This window comes from Oncorhynchus tshawytscha, linkage group LG12 (genome assembly GCF_018296145.1).
Source record: "Oncorhynchus tshawytscha isolate Ot180627B linkage group LG12, Otsh_v2.0, whole genome shotgun sequence".
NCBI classification, from domain to species: domain Eukaryota; kingdom Metazoa; phylum Chordata; class Actinopteri; order Salmoniformes; family Salmonidae; genus Oncorhynchus; species Oncorhynchus tshawytscha.
Genome location: NC_056440.1, coordinates 42,733,098 through 42,759,125, shown reverse-complemented (window position 1 = coordinate 42,759,125; position 26,028 = coordinate 42,733,098). Strand labels below are relative to the sequence as shown.

General features: G+C 42.2%; 1 protein-coding gene across 1 annotated transcript in view; it reads right to left on the bottom strand.

Moving 5' to 3' along the window:
• LOC112263372 (transmembrane protein 161B) overlaps window positions 1-25,037 on the bottom strand; it is a 39,782-nt gene extending 14,745 nt beyond the window's left edge. The window contains exon 1 of the mRNA XM_042330675.1: window positions 24,813-25,037. Within this exon, the coding sequence (XP_042186609.1) occupies window positions 24,813-24,815 (3 nt within the window). The 5' untranslated portion in view covers window positions 24,816-25,037. The remainder of the gene's footprint in view (window positions 1-24,812) is intronic.
• Window positions 25,038-26,028: the final 991 nt, after the last annotated feature.

The following is a 26,028-nucleotide window of genomic DNA, read 5'->3' as shown; positions in this document are numbered from 1 at the left end:
GCTCAAGGTCCTAAACGATATCATAACCGCCATTGATAAGAGACATTACTGAGCAGCCGTATTCATCGACCTGGCTAAGGCTTTCGACTCTGTCAATCACAACATTCTTATTGGCAGACTCAGAAGCCTTGGTTTCTCAAATGATTGACTCGCCTGGTTTACCAACTACTTCTCTGATAGAGCTCAGTGTGTCAAATCGGAGGGTCTGCTGTCCGGACCTCTGGCAGTCTCTATGGGGGTGCCACAGGGTTCAATTATCAGGTTGACTCTTCTCTGTATACATCAATGATGTCGCTCTTGCTGCTGGTGATTCTTTGGATCCCACCTCTACGCAGACGACACCATTCTGTTTACCTCTGGCCCTTCTTTGGACACTGTTAACTAACCTCCAGACGAGCTTCAATGCCATACAACTCTACTTCCGTGACCTCCAACTGCTCTTAAATGCAAGTAAAACTAAATGCATGCTCTTCAACCGATCGCTGCCCGCACCTGCCCGCCCGTCCAGCATCACTACTCTGGATGGTTCTGACTTAGGTATTTGTAGTTATTCACATATTCTAGGTGTCTGGTTAGACTAAACTCTCCTTCCAGACTCACATCTCCAATCCGAAATTAAATCTAGAATTGGCTTCCTTTTTCGCAACAAAGCATTTTTCACTCATGCTGCCAAACATACCCTCATAAAACTGACCATGCTACCGATCCTCAACATCGGCGATGTCATTTACAAAATAGCCTCCAACACTCTACTCAAGAAATTGGATGCAGTCTATCACAGTGCCATCAGTTTTGTCACCAAAGCCCCATATACTACCCACCACTGCAACCTGTACGCTCTCGTTGGCTGGCCCTTGCTTCATACTCGTTGCCAAACCCACTGGCTCCAGGTCATCTACAAGTCTCTGCTAGGTCCCCGCCTCATCTCAGCTCACTGGTCACCATAGCAGCACCCACCCGTAGCACACGCTCCAGCAGGTATATCTCACTGGTCACCCCCAAAGCCAATTCTTCCTTTGGCCGCCTTTCCTTCCAGTTTTCTGCTGCCAATGACTAGAAAAAAACTGCAAAAATTGCTGAAGCTAGAGACTCATATCTCCCTCACTAGCTTTAAGCACCAGCTGTCAGAGCAGCTCACAGATCACTGCACCTGTACATAGCCCATCCAACTACCTCATCCCCATACTGTATTATTTATGCATCTTGCTCCTCTGCACCCCAGTATCTCTACTTGCACATTCTACCATTCCAGTGTTTAATTGCTATATTGTAATTACTTTGCCACCATGGCCTATTTATTGACTTACCCTACCTCATTTGCACATGCTGTATATAGACTTTTTTCTACTGTATTATTGACTGTGTTTGTTTATTCCATGTAACTATGTTATTCTACATGTCGAACTGCTTTGCTTTATCTTGGCCAGGTCGCAGTTGCAAATGAGAACTTGTTCTCAACTAGCCTACTCGGTTAATTAAAAGGTTACACCAAGAGCATAACATTTCTACACCCTACTTTTCTAATTATAGTCCAACCAATTACACCTCACCTATGGGTCAGGTCTGTGCGCGGCTCTGCGGACCATCCAGTGCCCCTGCCCTCTTGCATTGAACCTTCGACCTTGAGCGCGTTCAATGGATGCAGCTGGAGAACTGCAAGGCAATCCCACTGTGCGCCACTCGGGAGCCATGACCAATATATATTGTCCTGCTAATAACAGGGTTAATAATATATCTGAGAATATCCAGCAGGCTTTTATATAATTCTAAATGAATAGTTATCACGGTTTAAAAAATAACAATATTTTAGATGATTTTGTTTTCAAATAATGTAAAATTGGTGAGAAAAAAGTGATTCTTGAACATGGGGTGAGACATTGCTACTAATTTGTAAATTAAGCCAGTTTGTTATTTAGAATGATTTATTTCTGTTTTTAGAGGGAGAGAAACCTACAATCATCTCATGGGTCTCCCAGTCAAGGGCGGCACGGGTATGGAACCAGCATCTGTAGCAATGCAGCTTGCACTGTTATGCAGCGTCTTAGACCGTTGCACCACTGTACAACGTGAACAGTCGTGAGTGGACTACAGTACTACAGTAAGAGCAAACTAATCCTAACAAAATAAAATAAAAACCTTAGTGTAACAGTTTTAGTAAGTAATAGTGAAGTCGTGCACAATTAGTTTCTATTTAGGTTTATGTCGCCCATTCACTGTCAGTTAGAGACACAGTAGGACCAAAAAGCATAATCAGTGCTCTCTCCCCCTTGCGATGGTCTGGAGCAACGAAGCAGTGACGCAGGGTACCGTACTAAACCACAAATTACCTAAATCAAACAGCATAATCTCAACATTTTCAGTTGAGCAACCACTGTACGTGCACACTAGACGGTCAAATTGGATTTATTTGCTCTCAAGTGGTTTTTAGTCTGTTTTTTTGCATATCTTGTTGCTTGCTAGTTAGCTACTCTATTGACCGTTTGACAAGAACATGTGGTAGCTAACTAGCTTGAGAATGGTTTACAAACAAATTAGTGAATGTACTCTAAAGCTAAACAGCTACCTAGTTAGCTAGTTTAACTGCTGTGGCTAGCCAAAAATAACTAATTTAAAAAGTTGGATCAGATTCTCCTTTGAGCCTTTAAAAAAAGTGTTCTTACACTGACTTTGAACATTCAAAACAACTGGGAAATGTTCATGACAGGCATTGTTGTCACGTTAGCTTGCTATACAACTTCTGAGTGATGTGACAGGACGCATGAGCACCACCAATCAGCCTACACCACCGTACACACACACGTCTTTACTATGACAACTAGCGTAGCCATGTCAGAAAATGGACTTCCGTCTGAACACAAATCCACATTTGGTCACTTGTAACTTGTTTGAACAGTCAGTATACCGAATGGGATTTGAAAAAGGCCTGCGGTGTGAACAAGGTAGATGCATTACCATGTGTATGGGATACAGTTACATATCACAATATTATTTTGAATAATATTACAGTGCATTTGGAAAGTATTCAGACCCCTTCACTTTGTCCAAATCTTGTTACATTACAGCCTTATTCTAAAATTGATTAAATTGTATTTTTTCCCCCTCATTCATCTTCACACAATACCCAATAACAAGGCAAAAACAGTTTAGAAATGCTAGCTAATTTATATAAAAAAATTAACTGAAATATCACATTTACATAGTGGGGCAAAAAAGTATTTAGTCAGCCACCAATTGTGCAAGTTCTCCCACTTGAAAAGATGAGGCCTGTAATTTTCATCATAGGTACACTTCAACTATGACAGACAAAATGAGAAAAAAAATCCAGAAAATCACATTGTAGGATTTTTTATGAATTTATTAGCAAATTATTTTCTCATTTTGTCTGTCATAGTTGAAGTGTACCTATGATGAAAATTACAGGCCTCGTCTTTTCAAGTGGGAGAACTTGCACAATTGGTGGCTGACTAAATACATTTTTGTCCCACTAAGTATTCAGATCGTTTACTCAGTACTTTGTTGAACCAACATTGGCAGCGATTACAGCCTTGTATCTTATTGGGTATGATGCTGCACATATGTATTTGGACAGTTTCGCCCTTTCTTCACTGCAGATCCTTCGAGCTCTGTCATGTTGGATAGGGAGCGTCGCTGCACAGCTATTTTCAAGCCGAGCTCTGGCTGTGCCACTCAAGGACATTGAGACTTGTCCCGAGGCCACTCCTGCGTTGTCTTGGATGTGTGCTTAGGGTCGTTGTCCTGTTGGAAGGTGAACCTTCACCCCTGTCTGAGGCCCTGCGCACTCTTGAGCAGGTTTCCATCAAGGATCTCTGTACTTTGCTCTGTTCATCTTTCCCTCAACCCTGACCCGTCTCCCAGTCCCTGTCGCTGAAAAACATCTCCACAGCATGATGCTGCCGCCACCATGCTCCACCGTAGGGATCGTGCCAGGTTTCCTCCAGACGTGACACTTGGCATTCAGGCTAAAGAGTTCAATCTTGGTTTCATCAGACCAGGCCTCGATTCTCATGGTCAGACTCCTTCAGGTGCTTTTTGGCAAATTCCAAGCGGGCGGTCATGTGCCATTTAATGAGTTGCTTCCGTCTGACCACTTTACCATAAAGGCCTGATTGGTGGAGTGCTGCAGAAATGGTTGTCCTTCTGGAAGGTTCTCCCATCTCCACAAAGGAACTCTGGAGCTCTGCCAGAGTGACCATCGGGTTCTTGGTCACCTACCTGACCAAGGCCCTTCTCCCCCAATTGCTCAGTTTGGCAAGGCAGCCAGCTCTAGGAAGAGTCTTGGTGGTTCAAAACTCCTTCCAAGAATGATGGAGGCCACTGTGTTCTTAGGGACCTTCAATGCTGCAGAAATGTTTTGGTACCCTTCCCCAGATCTGTGCCTTGACACAATCCTGCCTGAGTGCTACGGACAATTCCTTCGACCTCATGGCCTGGTTTTTGCTCTGTAATGCACTGTCAATTGTGGGACCTTATATAGACAGGTATCTGACTTTCGAAATCATGTCCAATCAGTTGAATTTACCACAGGTGGACTCCAATCAATTTGTAGAAACATCAAGGATGATCAATGGAAACAGGATGCACCTGAGCTCAATTTCCAATCTCATAGCAAAGGTCTGAACACTAGTAAATTAGGTATTTCTGTTTTAGTTTTATTATTATTATTGTTATTATTATTATTTGTAAAACCTGTTTTCGCTTTGTCATTATGAGGCATTGTGTGTACATCGATTACATGTTTACTTCATCAATTTTAGAATAAGGCTATAAGGTAAAAAAAAGAAAATTGGAATATTTGGAATAATAAAGAAAATAATATTTGACTACAAGTCCAGTGCTTTCCATAAGCACTGGTCCAGTATTTTCCACCTTATAAATTAACTAGACTTTTCATTTAAAAGTTTCATTTCGCTAGTCAGAAAAGTCTGTAAAGCCTTCTCCCGCTAGAATGAACAATATGCATCTTCTAGTGATCTATTGACAGGACATGTGCCTTTGTCACAAAGCGAGCGATGACAGGAAACTGCTAGTTTGTCAGTCTGTGGTTTGTCCAGCCTCTGTGTTGTTTTCTTTGCGATGTCGTTGCCTGCATTCACATTTATTTTCACGAATGGAGAGCATGATGCTTCTTCATCGTCTCCTGTGAGTGAATTTACACATCCCATGTAAGTGTTAACGATGAGTTCTAATCCACTTAATAATTAATCTTCTTTCACATGTATCATAGGTCTTTAACCAGCCACTGAGTCGGGGCACATAGGCTATTTACTGTTCCTTGATTGACGACCGAACTTGTGTTGACTAGTTTATAAAAGGTGCCAAACTGCCTGAATAAAAGGGGCCTCCAGCGTGGCGCAGAGGTGTCACTACAGACCATGAGGGGTGCACAATTGGTCTAGTGTCGTCCGGGTTTGGCTGGCCGGAATGTCCTTGTCCCATCGCGCTCGAGCAACTCCTGTGGCGGGCCGGGAGCATGCACATAGACTTCGGTCGCCAGTTGTACAGCGTTTCCTCAGACACATTGGTGTGGCTGGCTTCTGGGTAAAGCGACCAGTGTCCCACGAAGGAGTGTGGCTTGACAGCGTCGTGTTTCGGATGACGCATGGCTCTCGACCTTCGCCTCTCCAGAGTCCGTACGGGAGTTGCTGCTATGGCTTGCGAAGAAAATGGTACATTTTTTTTAAATTAACTGACTGAATAAAGTCAATCTCCAATATCCCTTTGCGAACTAGAAGCACAAGCATTTCGCTACACTCGCATTAACATCTGCTAACCATGTGTATGTGACAAATAAAATTTGATTTGATTTGATTTGATTTTGATTCATAAATCATATCTATACATTGTATGGCCATAGTGAAAAGTAAACCAAAGATTGTGTGTATTTTCCCAATATTCTAAGCCCATGTCGAGACTTGCCAGTGACCCCTAAAGTGACTCGTCAGTGTAGCAAAAGTAATGGGTTGTTCGCGACCGAACGGCTGTTTTAAAAAGCTTCTTTTAGGTGAACGGAATCAAATCATCGGTGAGAGAGACATTTATTTGGCTCCCTAATTTGCATACTAGGCTACTACTGCTTTTTTGCAATTATCTGCAGATAAATTATGAAAACATTTGATGAAGATGTTGAATATAAAAGAAAACAGATTGAGCATTATAAAAGCCAATGTCATGATACTTACAATGCCTTCAGAATGTACACACCCCTTGACTTATTCCACATTTTGTTGTGTTACAGCCTGAATTCAAAAATCAGCCATCTGTATACAATACCCCATAAAGACAGTGAAAACATGTTAGAAATGTGTGCACATTTTGACAGGAAATACAGAAAGACAAATTTACATAAGTATTCACAACCATGAGTCAATACATGTTAGAATCAACTTTGGCAGTGATTACAGCGGTTTGTCTTTCTAGATAAGTCTAACATGCTGACCAAACCGGACACGCGTCTCTGTGCACAGTGAACCTTTTTTTTGTGAGATACACAAGGCAATTCTAGGTCTTGTGGCATATTTTGGTTAACCTATCCCCAATTCAATGAAATTGCAACCCTCTGCATGAACAGCGCATTCTTCCATCACATGTGCAACTTATTCTCAAAATCTTGTACACTAATGAGATGCTATTGAGCCCAAACTACTACAGTGTCTGAGCCAAGGACTTACATGCTTTCTGGTAAGTTTTGATTACAATACTTGGTGGGGTGAATATTTTTATATGACATGCATGATTTGTTGTTTACTAGTAAATAGTAGCTTACAGCAAAGTGTGTTTAAATCATTTCTAACTTGTTAACAATTTCTGCTAGTTAGTTTTTGCTACCATGTGGATTTTAGCATGCTTGCGTCTGCTAACTGAGTGTTAATTCACCCATTTCCATACATGTTTCATTTTTAAACAACTCCTTTGTAAGATAAATGTTTTATCTAACTTGTGAACTATTTATCTGTACATGGAATTGTATATATATTTTTTTTTACTAATGTCTTTCTAATCTTTATAGGAAAATGCCCATGGGCACTATCTGATGTGTGAAGACATTTCACTGCAGCCAATGTAGAAGGAAAAGCAGTGTACATTTGTAAACACTGCCAAATCATATGTTGGACCACAGAAGGTATTTGCACTGGTGACAGACAATGCTGAGAACATGAAGGATGCTTGGTCTAAAGTGGAGGAGTCCTACCCATTGGCTGTGCTGCTCATGCATTGAATCTGCTCCTCAAGGACATCATGGCACTGAAAACACTCTACAAGAGAGCCAAGGAAATGGTTAGGTATTTGAAGGGTCATCAAGTTATAGCATCAATCTACCTCACTAAGCAAAGTGAGAAGAATAAGAGCACCACATTGAAGCTGCCCAGCAACACTCGTTGGGGTGGTGTCATCATGTTTGACAGTCTCCTGGTGGGGAAGGAGTCTCTCCAAGAAATGGCCATATCACAGTCTGCCGATATGGACAGTCACATCAAGATGATCCGGATGATGTATTTTGGGAGAGAGTGGAAAGCAGCCTGAAACCTATAGCAGTAGCCATTGCACGGATTGAAGGAGACAATGCCATCCTGTATGATGTTCAGACTCTGCTTGCAGATGTAAGAGAATAAATCCGTACTGCCCTACCCACTTCACTGTTACTCCAAGCAGAGGAAACTGCAGTTCTGAAACACATCAAAAAGCGTGAAGACTTCTACCTGAAGCTCGTACATGTTGGACACCAAGTATGCTGGCAAGAGCATCCTGTCTGGTGCAGATTAACAAGGCCTATGGTGTCATCACTAACTTGGCAGTCTGGCAAAGTACACTTCCAAGCAAGGGCTTTGGGATGGAGATGCAGTATGGCAGTCGTGCCAACATATTTCCTCAGCCACCTGGCGGAAGGAACTTTGGGGATCTTTGGGGAAGGCAACCAAAGCTTTTTGGGAGATGCAATGGATCATTGGGGATCATTCAATATTCCCTTTCTTTTGTTGTTCTGTGAAATCATCTCATGTGAAAAGTCAACTCATTTCATTGAAGTTCAATTCGTAAGTAAATTTTATTACTATTTTACATTTCCATGTATTTCTATTTTAATAATTTGCAATTGTCTACTTATGATAAGGTAAAAGGTTTATGTTTGTCTCCATATGATATGATACATATGTTCAATGCAAACATCTACATGTAAATGGTATTAATTTGCAAATAGTTCCATTAATTCCCAAGGAAAGTTTCCACCTATTGGATATTCCCCAAAATGTGCAATCCTAGGAGTAACTAACATTTTATTGATCCATCCTCAGTTCTCTTATCACAGCCATTAAACTCTGTAATTGTTTAAAAAGTCACCATTACCCACATGGCAAAATCCTTGAGCGGTTTCCTTCCTCTCCGGCAATGAAGTTCAGAAGGACGCCTGTATCTTTGTCGTGACTGGGTGTATTGACACACCATCCAAAGTGTATTTAATAACTTCACCATACTCAAAGGGATACTTAATGTCTGCTTTTTTGTTTTACTCATCCACCAATAGGTGCCCTTTTTTGCAAGGCATTTGAAGAAAAAAACATGTTCTTTGTGGTTGAATTTCCCTGCAATTCTTTATTGTTTCTCAACAGGGAATCAATGTTTATGACAGAATCCATGCTCTTGACAGAACACAACCTTTATTCTTAGGTTTTTGCAACAATACATTCAATTGAAAGAGTTGTTTTTCAGACTAGATTACTAATCTACCACCCTCCCTCAAAGTCCCTCCCACAGTGATTGACAGGTCTGAAACCCTTCCAATTCTGTGACTCAAACATCCTGCCCCCTCCCCTGACAATCCCACCCACAGTGAATGATTGACAGGCCAAACAGTTAAAAGGATTATTCCCCCAAATTACAAAACAAAATTAGTTTCCTTACCTTAAGTGTCCAGAGCAGCAGAGCCAATAAAATACATCATTTGAAGAACAAACATCAGTGTGGCAATTTATATCTTGCAGCAAAACAGTAACTATGGCTTTAATCTCAAAACAGATTTTATGTTTAAAAAGGTCACCTTACTTAGAAAATACCACCGATCATATAGGCGGTGTCCAAAACAACGCAACACACTGAATTCATACATGTTCAGTCATTTTAAAGTTGTCTCTCTACTCAACACACAACAAATCTTACAACGCTGGGAGGTAAAGTCGTTAAAGTATTTAATAATTTAGTTGTGTATTTCAGTTGGAAGAGAGGTAAGCAAAATACAGCTTCTTTAATAACTCGCTGGCTGGCTACTTTTTCGAGTTGGCTGGCTACTCCACGTACGCCTACTTACAGAAAACATTGTTAGGAAAGAGAAAGGGTTGTACAACTGAATGTATTCAACTTAAATGTCTTCCGCATTTAACCCACCCCCCTCTGTTAGTTGGCTGTACCTGCGCCAAAACCATAGCTTGTTCTCATCTTCTTTTTAAATAGTGAGCCAACATGTTTTCAGCACTTTGATTTCCCTGACGGACCAAAACTCGTTTCTCTGCAGCAGACATATGTTTGGAAAATCAAATCGCAGTACTGAATCGCAATACATATAGAATCATGAGAATAGCAATATCGCCGCCTAAGTAAAGTGATAATATCGTATAGTGAGGTGCGGGACCGTGCTGCTCAGTTGCTCAATGCGCTTGCAATGTCAGGGTTTTGGGTTGGATTCCCATGTGGGACCAGTGTAGGGGGAAAAAAACGTGTATGCACTCTCACTACTGTAAGTCAGTCTGGATAGGAGTGTCTGCTAAATTACTAAGATGTACAGTACTGGGCCTAGACTACGGTGTAGCTGTTCATTTAAAGAAAAATAGCCTACTATTTGTGCAATATGTCTCATTAAAACAGCGCAAAGCACTGAAAAATCACTGCAAAGTAAAGAATGGAAGTCTTGTTTACATTTGATTAGATTACATCAATTTGGGAACTTCTACAGTGACCTTCAACTGAGTTGAGATAGGGACAGTTAAGAGTGGGAAAATTGTTTAGTTGTCCCTCAATGTCATTTCACCTTCTTGTCCTTCCGACCAAAACACGAGAGTAAAGATAAGCTTTTTTTCCTAAAGACCCGCAGATATTGTAGGTCATAACCAATGTAAAAAAAGAAAATAGAAATCTGGCACTGAGCAAATTTCAGGTCTGCTGAGAGCAAAACTTGAACATCGTGAAAATTGTGTGCAACTTCCAGCACACATTTACTCAGAACACTGAGGCTGTACACACTTTAAGTTACAGTTTTAACAGAGGCCAAGTAGGCTACTGTGGCTATTTGATCATAATGTAGGCCTACCATAAAAAAATAATGGTGAAAAATGCAACCCATAACATTTTAACATGGAAATAGCTGTTCTATCATTCAGCCTACAGTAGCAGCAAATGTGTTCCAAAAGTCCATGAGACTTAAAAAAAAAAGGGCTACACATTAACCTGTTCATCCACTTGTCCTTCAGACAAGGTGACTGAAAATGTGTTGTTTGATGCAAGAAACTACTTTACAAAATAAAATTAATTATTATTCCCATACCATTATTAGAGAATCCAAAATTATGCGAGCCTCTGGCTATTGGCTACTTAGCTTATTCAAGACAGTCTCAATGCAACACTGCCCCTTTAAGACAAACAAAGCTCTTTACCTGACTTTTTTTAACCTTTATTTAACTAGGCAAGTCAGTTAAGAACAAATTCTTATTTTCAATGATGGCCTAGGAACAGTGGGTTTAACTGCCTGAAGTTCAAAGTGAATGGCACAAATCTGTCATTCTGCCCCTGAACAGGCAGTTAACCCACTGTTCCTAGGCCGTCATTGAAGATAAGAATTTGTTCTTAACTGACTTGCCTAGTTAAATAAAGGTAAAATAAATAAAAAAATTGATAGTGGCTAATATTGTGTTGATTCAAGCACAGTTCCCACAGTAAAGTGTAGCTTTGATAGTGTTAACTAAAGGGGAAAACTTGGTTGAAGTTAAACCTTGTGCTTCTCTGCGGGGGCTGATATTTAACCTGTGCGCAGCTTAGAGTGAACATTGGTAGTAACCGCTTTTACAGATATATGAAAGGGGAGTCAATGAACATCTCAAAATGCTTTTGAAATTGTGCTTTGAGAGTTCACGTCATCCACTTTCTCTTTAGTCCTTCCATCCTCAGATCCTCAAAAGGTTCTACAGCTGCACAAACGAGAGCATCCTGACGGGTTGCATCACTGCCTGGTATGGCAACTGCTCGGCCTCCGACCGCAAGGCACTACAGAGGGTAGTTTGTTTGGAGATCTTGATTGACGTCATTTCCGGTCACAACTTGCAGACTTGTTTACGTGTTGCTGTGCGTTTTGTTGCCAACCTATTTTGCTACCTGACAACTTTACGGTTTTTACTTTTTAATTACCGTTTATATTTTCGTTTTTCCCTCAACTTTTTCACTCCGGACGCTTTATCTGGACATGGTTCGTCAGGACCTCCAACAGCCGAAGCTAAGTAGTAACATTAACATGATGCCTTCTAATTGCAGTCGCTGTACTCATAATATACAGGAGAACGATCGCCTTACAGCAAGGATAGCTGTGCTACAAGCCCAGCTTTAGACGCAATCGTTAGGCATGGGTAATTTCAGTGTAGGAAAGGATGAAACAGCGTCTGTGCCACCAGTAAGTACAGATAGTAGTATAAATCCCCTGGCACAGTCCCCGCAGCCGGCCAACTTTCTCGCGGTTTCTGGAAGGAAATGCTGTAGGAATACTCAACCGGTGTCGCTCATTCAGCCGACAGAAACTGAAACCGGTTTTCCCCATTAAGCAGCGAGTCAGAGGCCGAGACTTCTCTTGTCTCTACTCCTCCCGTTACGGGGTCTGAGACGCCGAAGCTTCCCACCATTAGCTCTGACAAATTGAAAACTCTAGTCATTGGCGACTCCATTACCCGCAGTATTAGACTTAAAACGAATCATCCAGTGATCATACACTGTTTACCAGGGGGCAGGGCTACCGACGTTAAGGCTAATCTGAAGATGGTGCTGGCTAAAGCTAAAACTGGTGAATGTAGAGAGTATAGAGATATTGTTATCCACGTCGGCACCAACGATGTTAGGATGAAACAGTCAGAGATCACCAAGCGCAACATAGCTTCTGCGTGTAAATTAGCTAGAAAGATGTGTCGGCATCGAGTAATTGTCTCTGGCCCCCTCCCAGTTAGGGGGAGTGATGAGCTCTACAGCAGAGTCTCACAACTCAATCGCTGGTTGAAAACTGTTTTCTGCCCCTCCCAAAAGATAGAATTTGTAGATAATTGGCCCTCTTTCTGTGACTCACCCACAAACAGGACCAAGCCTGACCTGCTGAGGAGTGACGGACTCCATCCTAGCTGGAGGGGTGCTCTCATCTTATCTACCAACATAGACAGGGCTCTAACTCCTCTAGCTCCACAGGCTGTTAGCCAGCCTGCCAGCATAGTGGAGTCTGCCACTAGCACAGTCAGTGTAGTCAGCTCAGCTATCACCATTGAGACCGTGTCGGTGCCTCAACCTAGGTTGGGCAAAACTAAACATGGCGGTGTTCACCTTAGCAATCTCACTAGGATAAAGACCTCCTCCATTCCTGTCATTATTGAAAGAGATCATGATACCTCACATCTCAAAATAGGGCTACTTAATGTTAGATCCCTTACTTCAAAGGCAATTATAGTATATGAACTAATCACTGATCATAATATTGATGTGATTGGCTGGACTGAAACATGGTTTAAGCCTGATGAATTTACTGTGTTAAATGGAGGCCTCACCTCCTGGCTACACTAGTGACCATATCCCCCGTGCATCCCGCAAAGGCGGAGGTGTTGCTAACATTTACGATAGCAAATTTCAATTTACAAAAAAAAAAAAAGACGTTTTCGTCTTTTGAGCTTCTAGTCATGAAATCTATGTAGCCTACCTCAATCACTTTTATAGCAACTGTTTACAGGCCTCCTGGGCCATATACAGCGTTCCTCATTGAGTTCCCTGAATTCCTATCGGACCTTGTAGTCATAGCAGATAATATTCTAATCTTTGGTGGCTTTAATATTCACATGGAAAAGTCCACAGACCCACTCCAAAAGGCTTTCGGAGCCATCATCGATTTAGTGGGTTTTGTCCGACATGTCTCTGGACCCACTCACTGTCACAGTCATACTCTGGACCTAGTTTTGTCCCATGGAATAAATGTTGTGGATCTTAATGTTTTTCCTCATAATCCAGGACTATCGGACCACCATTTTATTACGTTTGCAATTGCAACAAATAATCTGCTCAGACCCCAACCAAGGAACATCAAAAGTCGTGCTATAAATTCACAGACAACACAAAGATTCCTTGATGTCCTTCCAGATTCCCTCTGTCTACCCAAGGACACCAGAGGACAAAAATCAGTTAACCACCTAACTGAGGAACTCAATTTAACCTTGCGCAATACCCTAGATGCAGTTGCTCCCCTAAAAACATTTCTCATAAGAAACTAGCTCCCTGGTACACAGAAAATACCCGAGCTCTGAAGCAAGCTTCCAGAAAATTGGAACGGAAATGGCGCCACACCAAACTGGAAGTCTTCCGACTAGCTTGGAAAGACAGTACCGTACCGTGCAGTACCGAAGAGCCCTTACTGCTGCTCGATCATCCTATTTTTCTAACTTAATTGAGGAAAATAAGTACAATCCAAAATTCCTTTTTGATATGATAAATTCATGAACTTCTTTGAGGAAAAGATCATGATTATTAGAAAGCAAATTACGGACTCCTCTTTAAATCTGCGTATTCCTTCAAAGCTCAGTTGTCCTGAGTCTGCACAACTCTGCCAGGACCTAGGATCAAGAGAGACACTCAAGTGTTTTAGTACTATATATCTTGACACAATTATGAAAATAATCATGGCCTCTAAACCTTCAAGCTGCATACTGGACCCTATTCCAACTAAACTACTGAAAGAGCTGCTTCCTGTGCTTGGCCCTCCTATGTTGAACATAATAAATGGCTCTCTATCCACCGGATGAGTACCAAACTCACTAAAAGTGGCAGTAATAAAGCCTCTCTTGAAAAAGCCAAACCTTGACCCAGAAAATATAAAAAAACTATCGGCATATATCGAATCTTCCATTCCTCTCAAAAATTTTAGAAAAGGCTGTTGCGCAGCAACTCACTGCCTTCCTGAAGACAAACAATGTATACGAAATGCTTCAGTCTGGTTTTAGACCCCATCATAGCACTGAGACTGCACTTGTGAAGGTGGAAAATGGCCTTTTAATGGCATCAGACCGAGTTAGTGCTGCTTTTGATACCATCGATCACCACATTCTTTTGGAGAGATTGGAAACCCAAATTGGTCTACACGGACAAGTTCTGGCCTGGTTTAGATCTTATCTGTCAGAAAGATATCAGTTTGTCTCTGTGAATGGTTTGTCCTCTGACAAATCAACTGTAAATTTCGGTGTTCCTCAAGGTTCCGTTTTAGGACCACTATTGTTTTCACTATATATTTTACCTCTTGGGGATGTCATTCGAAAACATAATGTTAACTTTCACTGCTATGCGGATGACACACAGCTGTACATTTCAATGAAACATGGTGAAGCCCCAAAATTGCCCTCGCTAGAAGCATGCGTTTCAGACACAAGGAAGTGGATGGCTGCAAACTTGCTACTTTTAAACTCGGACAAAACAGAGATGCTTGTTCTAGGTCCCAAGAAACAAAGAGATCTTCTATTGAATCTGACAATTAATCTTAATGGTTGTACAGTCATCTCAAATAAAACTGTGAAGGACCTCGGCATTACTCTGGACCCTGATCTCTCTTTTGAAGAACATATCAAGACCATTTCAATGACAGCTTTTTTCCATCTACGTAACATTGCAAAAATCTGAAACTTTCTGTCCAAAAATGATGCAGAAGAATTAATCCATGCTTTTGTCACTTCTAGGTTAGACTACTGCAATGCTCTACTTTCCAGCTACCCGGATAAAGCACTAAATAAACTTCAGTTAGTGCTAAATACGGCTGCTAGAATCCTGACTAGAACCCCAAAATTTGATCATATTACTCCAGTGCTAGCCTCCCTACACTGGCTTCCTGTCAAAGCAAGGGCTGATTTCAAGGTTTTACTGCTAACCTACAAAGCATTACATGGGCTTGCTCCTACCCATCTCTCTGATTTGGTCCTGCCGTACATACCTACGCGTACGCTATGGTCACAAGATGCATGCCTCCTAATTGTCCCTAGAATTTCTAAGCAAACAGCTGGAGGCAGGGCTTTCTCCTATAGAGCTCCATTTTTATGGAACGGTCTGCCTACCCATGTCAGAGACGCAAACTCGGTCTCAACCTTTAAGTCTTTACTGAAGACTCATCTCTTCAGTGGGTCATATGATTGAATGTAGTCTGGCCCAGGAGTGGGAAGGTGAACGGAAAGGCTCTGGAGCAACGAACCGCCCTTGCTATCTCTGCCTGGCCGGTTCCCCTCTTTCCACTGGGATTCTCTGCCTCTAACCCTATTACAGGGGCTGAGTCACTGGCTTACTGGGGCTCTCTCATGCCGTCCCTGGAAGGGGTGCGTCACCTGAGTGGGTTGAGTCACTGATGTGATCTTCCTGTCTGGGTTGGCGCCCCGCCCTTGGGTTGTGCCGTGGCGAGATCTTTGTGGGCTATACTCAGCCTTGTCTCAGGATGGTAAGTTGGTGGTTGAAGATATCCCTCTAGTGGTGTGGGAGCTGTGCTTTGGCAAAGTGGGTGGGGTTATATCCTTCCTGTTTGGCCCTGTCAGGGGGTATCATCGGATGGGGCCACAGTGTCTCCTGACACCTCCTGTCTCAGCCTCCAGTATTTATGCTGCAGTAGTTTGTGTCGGGGGGCTAGGGTCAGTTTGTTATATCTGGAGTACTTCTCCTGTCCTATTCGGTGTCCTGTGTGAATTTAATTATCTTTCTTTCTCTCGGAAGACCTGAGCCCTAGGACCATGCCTCAGGACTACCTGACATGATGACTCCTTGCTGTCCCCAGTCCACCTGGCCGTGCTGCTGCTCCAGTTTCAACTGTTCTGCCTTATTATTATTGGACCATGCTGGTCATTTATGAACATTTGAACATCTTGGCCATGTTCTGTTATAATCTCCACCCGGCACAGCCTGGTTCCTCTCTAGGTTTCTTCCTAGGTTTTGGCCTTTCTAGGGAGTTTTCCCTAGCCACCGTGCTTCTACACCTGCATTGTTTGCTGTTTGGGGTTTTAGGCTGGGTTTCTGTACAGCACTTTGAGATATCAGCTGATGTACGAAGGGCAAACTCCAGAACTGGTCTTACAACTGGTCTCTTGAATAATGTTTACATACTGCTTTACTCATCTCATATGTATATATTCTGTATTTTATTCTCCTGTATTTTAGACAATGCCACTCCCAACACTACTCGTTCTAATATTTATATATTTCTTAATTCCATTCTTTTACTTTTACTTTTAGATACTAAATAAATTTGATTTGAGTGTGTACGGCCCAGTACATCACCGGGGCCAAGCTTTCTGCCATCCAGGACCTCTATTCCAGGCGGTGTCAGAGGAAGGCCCTAAAAATTGACAAAGCCACCCTAGTCATAGACTGTTCTCTCTGCTATCGCGAGGTACCGGAGCACCAAGTCTAGGTCCAAGACGCTTCTAAACAGATTCTACCCCAAGCCCTTAGAGTCCTGAACAGCTAATCAGATGCCTACCCAGTCTATTTGCATTGTGCCCCCCCCTCCCCCGAGTTATTGTCAAACTGACAAAAACAGTGGGCCATTGTGGTCAACAAAATGCCCTTTCATGTGTCTCATTTTAGTCACACGCCACATTTGTATGCCTCATTAACCTATAGTGAATATAAAATCACTGACTTCTATGTGCAAACATACATAGCCTTGTTCGACCAACATATTTTTCTGCATAACATCCTATTGTCTTCCCAACAGCAGAAATCATACTACTCATTAAGGGGTTTTTCTTAGTTTGTTTTTACTATTTTCTTCATTGTATAATAATAGTGAAGACATCAAAACCATGAAATAACATATGGAATCATGTAGTAACCAAATAAAAGTGTTAAACAAATCAAAATATATTTTATATTTGAGATTCTTCAAAGTAGTCACAATTTGCCTTGATGACAGCGTCGCATACGCTTGGTATTCTCTCAAATCCAAATTAAAAATCAGTCACATACACATGTTTAGCTGTTATTGCGGGTGTAACGAAATGCTTGTGTTTCTAACTCCAACAGTGCAGTATTATCGAACAAGAAATATCAAAAACGTTACAACAACAACACACAAATCTAAAGTAAGGAATGGAATTAAGAATATATAAATATTTGGACAAGCAATGTCAGAGTTGCAAAGACTAAAATACAGTAGAATAGAATACAGTACATACAGTGAGGGGAAAAAGGTATTTGATCCTCTGCTGATTTTGTACATTTGCCCACTGACAAAGAAATTATTAGTCTATAATTTTAATGGTAGGTTTATTTGAACAGTGAGAGACAGAATAACAAAAAGAAAAACGCATGTCAAAAATGTTGTAAATTGATTTGTATTTTAATGAGGGAAATAAGTACTTGACCCCCTCTCAAATCAGAAAGATTTCTGGCTCCCAGGTGTCTTTTATAAAGGCAACGAGCTGAGATTAGGAGCACGCTCTTAAAGGGAGTGCTCCTAATCTCAGTTTGTTACCTATATAAAAGACACCTGTCCACAGAGGCAATCAATCAGATTCCAAACTCTCCACCATGGCCAAGACCAAAGAGCTCTCCAGGGATGTCAGGGACAAGATTGTAGACCTACACAAGGCTGGAATGGGCTACAAGACCATCGCCAAGCAGCTTGGTGAGAAGGTGACAACAGTTGGTGCGATTATTCACAAATGGAAGAAACACAAAAGAACTGCCAATCTCCCTCGGCCTGGGGCTCCATGCACGATCTCACCTCGCGGAGTTGCAATGATCATGAGAACAGTGAGGAATCAGAACTACACGGGAGGACCTTGCCAATAATCTCAAGGCAGCTGGGACCATAGTCACCAAGAAAACAATTGGTACTGAAATCCTGCAGGACCCGCAAGGTCCCCCTGCTCAAGAAAGCACATATACATGCCCGTCTGGAGTTTGCCAATGAACATCTGAATGATTCAGAGGACAACTGGGTGAAAGTGTTGTGGTCAGATGAGACCAAAATGGAGCTCTTTGGCATGAACTCAACTCGCCTTGTTTGGAGGATGAGGAATGCTGCCTATGACCCCAAGAACACCATCCCCACCATCAAACATGTAGGTGGAAACATTATGCTTTGGGGGTGTTTTTCTGCTAAGGGAACAGGACAACTTCACCGCATCAAAGGGACGATGGACGGGGCCATGTACCATCAAATCTTGGGTGAGAATCCCTCAGCCAGGGCATTGAAACTGGGTCATGGATGGGTATTCCAGCATGACAATGACCCAAAACACATGGCCAAGGTAACAAAGAAGTGACGCAAGAAGAAGCACATTAAGGTCATGGACCGGCCTAACCAGTCTCCAGACCTTATTCCCATAGAAAATCTGTGTAGGGAGCTGAAGGTTCGAGTTGTCAAACGTCAGCCTCGAAACCTTAATGGCTTGGAGAAGATCTGCAAAGAGGAGTGGGACAAAATCCCTCCTGAGATGTGTGCAAACCTGATGGCCAACTACAAGAACAATCTGACCTCTGTGATTGCCAACAAGGGTTTTGCCACAGAGTACCAAGTCATGTTTTGCAGAGGGGTCAAATACTTATTTCCCTCATTAAAATGCAAATCAATTTATAACATTTTTGACATGCGTTTTTCTGGAATCTTTGTTGTTATTCTGCCTCTCACTGTTCAAATAAACCTAACATTAAAATTATAGACTGATCATTTCTTTGTCAGTGGGCAAACGTACAAAATCAGCAGGGGATCAAATACTTTTCTCCCCCTCACTGTACATATGAGATGAGCAATGCAAAGTATGTAAACATTAACATGGCCAGTGATTTCAAGTCTATGCATATAGGGCAACAGCCTCTAATGTGCTAGTGATGGCTGTTTAGCAGTCTGATGGCCTTGAGATAGAAGCTGTTTCTCAGTCTCTGTCCCAGCATTGATGCACCTGTACTGACCTCGCCTTCTGGATGATAGCGGGGTAAACAGGCAGTGGCTCGGTTGGTTGTTGTCCTTGATGATCTTTTTGGCCTTCCTGTGACATTGGGTGCTTTAGGCATCCTGGAGGGCAGGTAGTTTGCCCAGTTGAGGTGTTGGGCAGACCGCACCACCCTCTGGAAAGCCCTGCAGTTGTGGGCAGTGCAGTTTCCATACCAGGCAGTGATACAGCCCGACAGGATGCGCTCAATTGTGCATCTTTAAAAATGTTTGAGGGTTTTAGGTGCCAAGCCAAATTTCTTCAGCCTCCTGGAGGTTGAATAAGAGCTGTTGCGCCTTCTTCACAATGCGGTCTGTGTGGGTGGACCATTTCAGTTTGTCAGTGATGTGTACACTGAGGAACTTTCCACCTTCTCCACTGCGGTTCAGTCGATGTGGATAGGGAGGTGCTTCCTCTGCTGTTTCCTGAAGTCCACGATCATCTCTTTTGTTTTGTTGACATTGAGTGAGAGGTAATTTTCCTGGCACCACACTCCCAGGGCCCTCACCTCCTCCCTGTAGGCTGTCTCATCATTGTTGGCAATCAGACCTACTACTGTTGTGTCTTATGCAAACTTGATTGAGTTGGAGGTGTGCGTGGTGAGGTAGTCACATGGAAGGTATTTCAATTAACAGGTGTGTCTAGTTAAAATGTAATTTGTGGAATTTCTTTCCGTAATGCGTTTGAGCGAATCAGTTGTGTTTTGACACGGTAGGGGTGGTATATAGAAGATAGCCCTATTTGGAAAAATACCAAGTCCATATTATGGCAAGAACAGCTCAAATACGCAAAGAGAATTGACAGTCCATCATTACCTTAAGACCGGAAGGTCAGGCAATCCGTAAAAAGGTTTCTACAAGTGCAGTCGCAAAAACCATTGAACGCTATGAGGAGGAGGAAGACCCAGAGTTACCTCTGCTTCGTTAGCGTTAACTGCACCTCAGATTGCAGTCCAAATAAATGCTTCAGAGTTCAAGTAACAGACACATCAACATCAACTGTTCAGGGGAGACTACGTGAATCAGGCTTTCATGGTCAAATTGCTGTAAAGAAACCACTACTAAAGGACACCAATAAGAAGAGACTTGCTGGGGCCAAGAAACATGAGCAATGGACATAAGACCGGTGGAAATTTGCCCTTTGGTCTGATGAGTCCAAATTTGAGATGTTTGGTTCCAACCGCCGTATCTTTTTTTAGACGCAGAGTAGGTGGATGGATGATCTCCGCATCTGTGGTTCCCATGGTAAAACATGGAAGAGGAGGTGTGATGGTGCTTTGCTGGTGACAGACTCAGTTATTTATTTAGAATTCAAGGCACACTTAACCAGCATGGCTACCACAGCATTCTGCAGCGATTAGCCATTCCATCTGTATTGATCTTAGTGGGACAATCATTTGTTTTTCAACAGAACAATGACCCAACAAACCTCCAGGCTGTGTAAGGGCTATTTGACCAAGCAGGAGAGTGATGGAGTACTGAATCAGCTGACCTGGCCTCCACAATCACCCGCCGACAATCACCCAATTGAGATGGTTTGGGATGAGTTGGACCAGAGTGAAGAGAAAGTAGCCAACAAGTGCTCAGCATATGTGGGAACTCCAAGACTGTTGAAAAAGCATTCCAGTTGGTTGAGAGAACGCCAAGAGTGTGCAAAGCTGTCATCAACACGAAGGGTGGCTACTTTGAAGAACCTCAAATATTTCCTAAATTTGTATTTATTTAACAGTTTTTTGGTTACTGCATGATTCCATAAAGTTTTATTTAAAAGTTTATATCTTCACTATTATTCTACAATGTAGAAAATAATTTGTTTCTTAAAATAATAACTTGAATGAGTAGGTGTCTCCAAACTTTTGACTGCTACTGTAAATAAAAGTACTATGGGTTTCACCTCCATCACTCGGTGGCATCATTGCCATTGTTATCAACATTCTACAGACCCCACAGCCACATTGGTGTCCAAAGTAGAACAGGGGCTCATTACTTTGAACAAGAGCTAATGACTTCCTGTGATATGGTCAAGTCACTAAACCTTTCGTCCGAATCGAGTCCCAAGTCCCCTGTGCTCGAGTCCAAGTCCGAGTCAACAATGGTCAAGTCACGAGTCGTGTCACAAGTCCCTTTGGCTGAAGTCCGAGTGCTCGAGTCCTGGTCCAAGTGCTCAAGTCTGAGTCACTAGGTCTACATTAATTTTATTAAGTTAAGTCCCTTTTCCATTTAGACACTGTTGCTATCCCTTTCCTTTCTTATGTGGCACCAAATGGTTGCATAAAGGCTAACGATGATGTTACCAGGGCCACGTTCCGTTGCAAAATTATCTTGAACTTGGCAGATAGACATTCCATGAATAGAGGTGATGTTATTCCTTATTCAAAAATGTCAGATACACGTTTGTTCTACATAGCATGTTTCGATCTGAACGTTCCAAAATGTTGCGTCCTACTGAAAACGCCCTAGGTTGTCATCTATAGCTAGCCAATGAGGTATCATGACTGAACAAGGTGCAGCCTAAGCAAATGGTTAACGGTCCGCAAGTACCCTAGTTTTAGAACAGCCCCGCCGCCAATTCATTTGAAAAAGAAACGTAGTGGAAAAAAACGTTGGGCTGTTATTATGGGTCATATCGTTTGAACGGCAAGGGCTAGAACCAAGATGTTTTCTCTGATGAAAATAAGGAGACTTGGCTGCATGGGCTACAGAACCTGGCTATGAAATGCAGTGGGGAAAGTGGGAGGGTTTAACGAGACAATTCCACAGACAGCCTACTTTTCTATACTGAAGGGAGAGAAAACATAGCTAAACTGTTGTTTTACTATGAAGCTCAATGCTGCTCGTTTTTTAATTTCGTAAAGCAGCTGGTGCTTCTTAACCAAGCAAAGGGTAGCTAACTAGAAGGCTGGTGGTGACTGAATAGCTACTGGGAAGCAAGAGTCGCCTGCGAGATGTATATAATCAGAGCCGGAGCGGAGACTGTCTGGTTTAGTTTTTTCTGGGTCCATTTGGTTAGCGATAGTCTGGTCAATTACCATGGAAAGATTGGTGTTAACGAATATTTTTGTCACTATTTCTGTTGACAAAATTAACACTGGCTCAGAATACATCGAGAAGCCTTGGACAACTGAGACTGCCTTTTCCATCAGCTGGGAGACTGCTACCATGAGAGAAAATTAGGTCATCATGTGGGGGAAGAAATGTGAGTGAAAGGGTGAATTTCATAGTGTTTCTACTGTGCATTTTTATGGCAAATGTTACCTCACTTTCCCCTCTAAGAGTACTCTACTGCAGAATATGCTGATGTAGCACCTTCATGAGGCTCTGTGAGCAGAAAATAAGAGAAAGTAAATGTTTTAAGTTCACTGGTTTCCTGATTCTGACCTGACCACTGACTATTACTGGATTTGAGAGAGGGAAGGGAGATGTGGGTAGAGAATGCGGAAGAGAAGATGGAGGGAATAGATGTGTGTGTGGGGGGGTTGACTGGAATTTGGGAGACCCTAGGCAGGCATCACACAGTGCAGCATGCACTCTTAAAGCCAAAGTCAATACCTCCACTAGAGTCACAGAGGGGGGGAGTAGGACCCATAATGTTGCAATTTACTCTTCATCTGACATCTTTAGAAATGTGACCTCTGGTATCTGACAATAACAGGCAGGATGGAATTTCTCAGACTCTTGGATGTACAGGGTATATAGGTCAAACACACACTAACACACAGTTGGGTCGGTCTTGAACATTCTCCATAGGGTCCTCTAGGACTCCCAAGCCTGGGGAAATTGAACATCAGCATGGGCTCTCTTATCTTCCCCAGTCCCCACGACCCCATCCACACAGGGGCCAATTGAAGGCCGGGGGGGGGACACAGGGGAGATAACAAACACCTCAGAGCTCAATCGCCCCCAACAGGCGGCCTGCCATCTTGCCCCTGAAACCAACTGGAGACCAGAGAGGGGAGCCCATCTCCACTGCCCCCTGGTTAAGCTGACAGTTGGTGAAAAGCTTCAAGGTTTCCCTGCCTGGAAATGGTACTCACTACTAGCTATATGGATTCACAGAGAAAACATGCAAGAATATCAAAGTCAGTCAAATAATTCTGTATAGACCAATATCACTTGTGAATAATAGACAATAATGGTGTGCTACACACGCACTGATTGATTATTGTTAAGCTATTATCCATATCTACTATTGAGCAGCCATAGTGCACCCCATTAAAAAAAGCTTACTACAGCCACCTTACCTGTGAATCGTGGGCCAATTGCATGAGAGCTGCAAGTACAGGTAAGGCAAATCAGTGACTTTCTGACTGTGTGTTGCACTGACCATCACACATGACAATGTAGCCTAATAGTTTATCTAACATGTCCAATCGGAATAGCCCAGGCATCATAAGGCATAAATGCCATTAAAAAAAGGTATCTCCATGATGTTATAAATGTGTTATAAACTGCTTATAATTGGCATATCAAAGACCACCCTCAGTGGGTGAGTGCATCCTTAAAACAACGAAGTATCCTAAATCTCACACCTGTGCTTCCATTATTCACAAATGAACCATGAGTGCTTTCAAGTCCCTTTTCGAAATTGCAATGAATTCCAGCACTAGCTGAAAAAGATAAGGCGCTTAGGTTATACCAAACTACTAAATTAAGAATTCTCCTTCTCCTATAGTTTAGGAGACCTTATGATAACACACAATTCACCTAAACATAAATGGACATCAATCGTAAATCTACATTTAGATCAGAGATGGTAGGCCAATCTTCCCATTCAGAATGTTTTAAATTGTAGTGTTTGGTTTTTGGTAGTACATTTCAATTTCAGAACATGGCAAGGGATTCTAAGGAATCTGATATTACTTTTATGTTACATCGTTTGTACATTCGGTGCCATACAAAGTATAACTTGAGAAGTTTAAAGTTATTCTTTACAGGTTGCCCTGAGGATTTAGCAAGCATTACCAGTACCATAATATTATAAGAGACAAAAGTACGAGGGCCATACAGTGTATGGCTGATAAAATGCAATATCAGAACATGGCAAGGTAGAAAATAACCCACAAGCATACCGCCTCGCGGAGGGCATTCTGAGGTCAAAACGAGTGTTCTATATAGAGGTGAGAAACACCTTTCCCTACCTGCACATTCTCAATGATTGACATAATTAAAATTGACATGGCAAGCTAGCAAGGTTCTAGCTGTTTGCTGAGCATCACGAGCGCCAAATTCTCCAGCAATCTAAGTAGTTGTCAGAATAAGATGGATAAAAACATTGGCTATCGAGTAATAGTAACTAATCGGAGTTCACTGCACAGGTGTCTGAGGTTCGATAGGTTAGGTTAGCAAGCTAGCTAGCTAGCTAACGGCATGTAGCTAACGTCAGCTACCTAGATATCGTTAGGTCGCTAGCGCAGGAACCGAATGCATGACTTGGAACTAAACATCCAATATTACATCTGGTTGTGAAACTTCAGTATATATTAGAAAGTTCTGCATTAAGAGCTAGTGCTGCAGCAGATGTGTAATATTATCCAGCTAGTTAGCTGGTTGCTCTCTGATATCAAGCTAACGGCTAACTGGTGTTAATGGTAAGCTTGCCGTGGCATAGAATACTCACCATGTTGATGCAGTTGTGCTGAAATGGACTTAACACCGACAACTGTCACACTAAGCTCCCCGAGTCGGAAATCGAGCGGCGCGGAGCACATAAGCCTTTCTGAAGTTGGTGATATTTAAGATTAATTAATTTATAAATCAAACTGCTGCAATTATATTTCAATGACCAATTCATTCAAGCTCGGTTCCCAAATGTTTTCAACTGCAGTAGAGGTCACGCTAAGACTCTGGGTATATAGGCGTCTCTGAATATGCCTGTTTACAGTGTGACTTATGTGGGCGTTACTTTCTTTTAAACAAAAGCCTGGCGCATTGCATTTGATACGGATATCTTTAATTTAAACCCATATTTACGGACAATGAAATATGGCATACTTTCTATTGTAATATGTGGATTTTATTTAGGCATTTTAGAACACAATAAATGTACCTAAGGACCCCTAGAACGGCTGAAGGTACACGTGACTTTTATTTTCACCAGTCTGTCAATGGATGAGAAACCCAGCGAGATCTGAATGTTAAAACTAAAGAAGAATGTGCAGTGTTTTAGAAATGTTTTATTTGGCAGGTGAAGATTTTCTAGTATTTGCCTATTGTGAATTTGAAATAGTCTCATGCGCTACAGTGGGTTGTACTACTTTAGTGAAGCCTATGGCCTAATTTGACATGATGCACCATTTCAATAAAAAAATAAGAAAAGAAAACATAAATGATTCTGTAGTAAGTGCAGTGGCGACCCGTCATTCTGTTATGTGACGCGTATTAACGCCAAAATAACAACATGCACAAATACAATTGAAAATACACCTGTTTAGCTAAACATAAATAATGTTGTGGTTTTTTGCATGTTTTGCATGTTATTGTAATTAAAACAGGCATGGAGCAGGTCTCGAATCCTCGACCTTCTAGCCCAAGGCCCTGCGCGCTATCGACTGTGCTGCAAAAGCATGCTCGTGCGGCAGAGTCGATTTCCGCGCTTATAAACCCGGGGTCGCTACACTACTCCCTCCTTTCAAAGAGCGCGTCCTCGCGCTAGCTTGCAACTCTACGTCTTACAGGGACGCGCTCACCGGCCAAGCACACGCACTGTCGTGGATGAAAGTTACGATCACTTCTGACACCAATGCAATGACCTGATTAGATCATAAAGGAACAATTGTTCAGAGGATTGAGTTTACGAATTGACGGTTTATTAACCCAACTTTACACAGGCTACT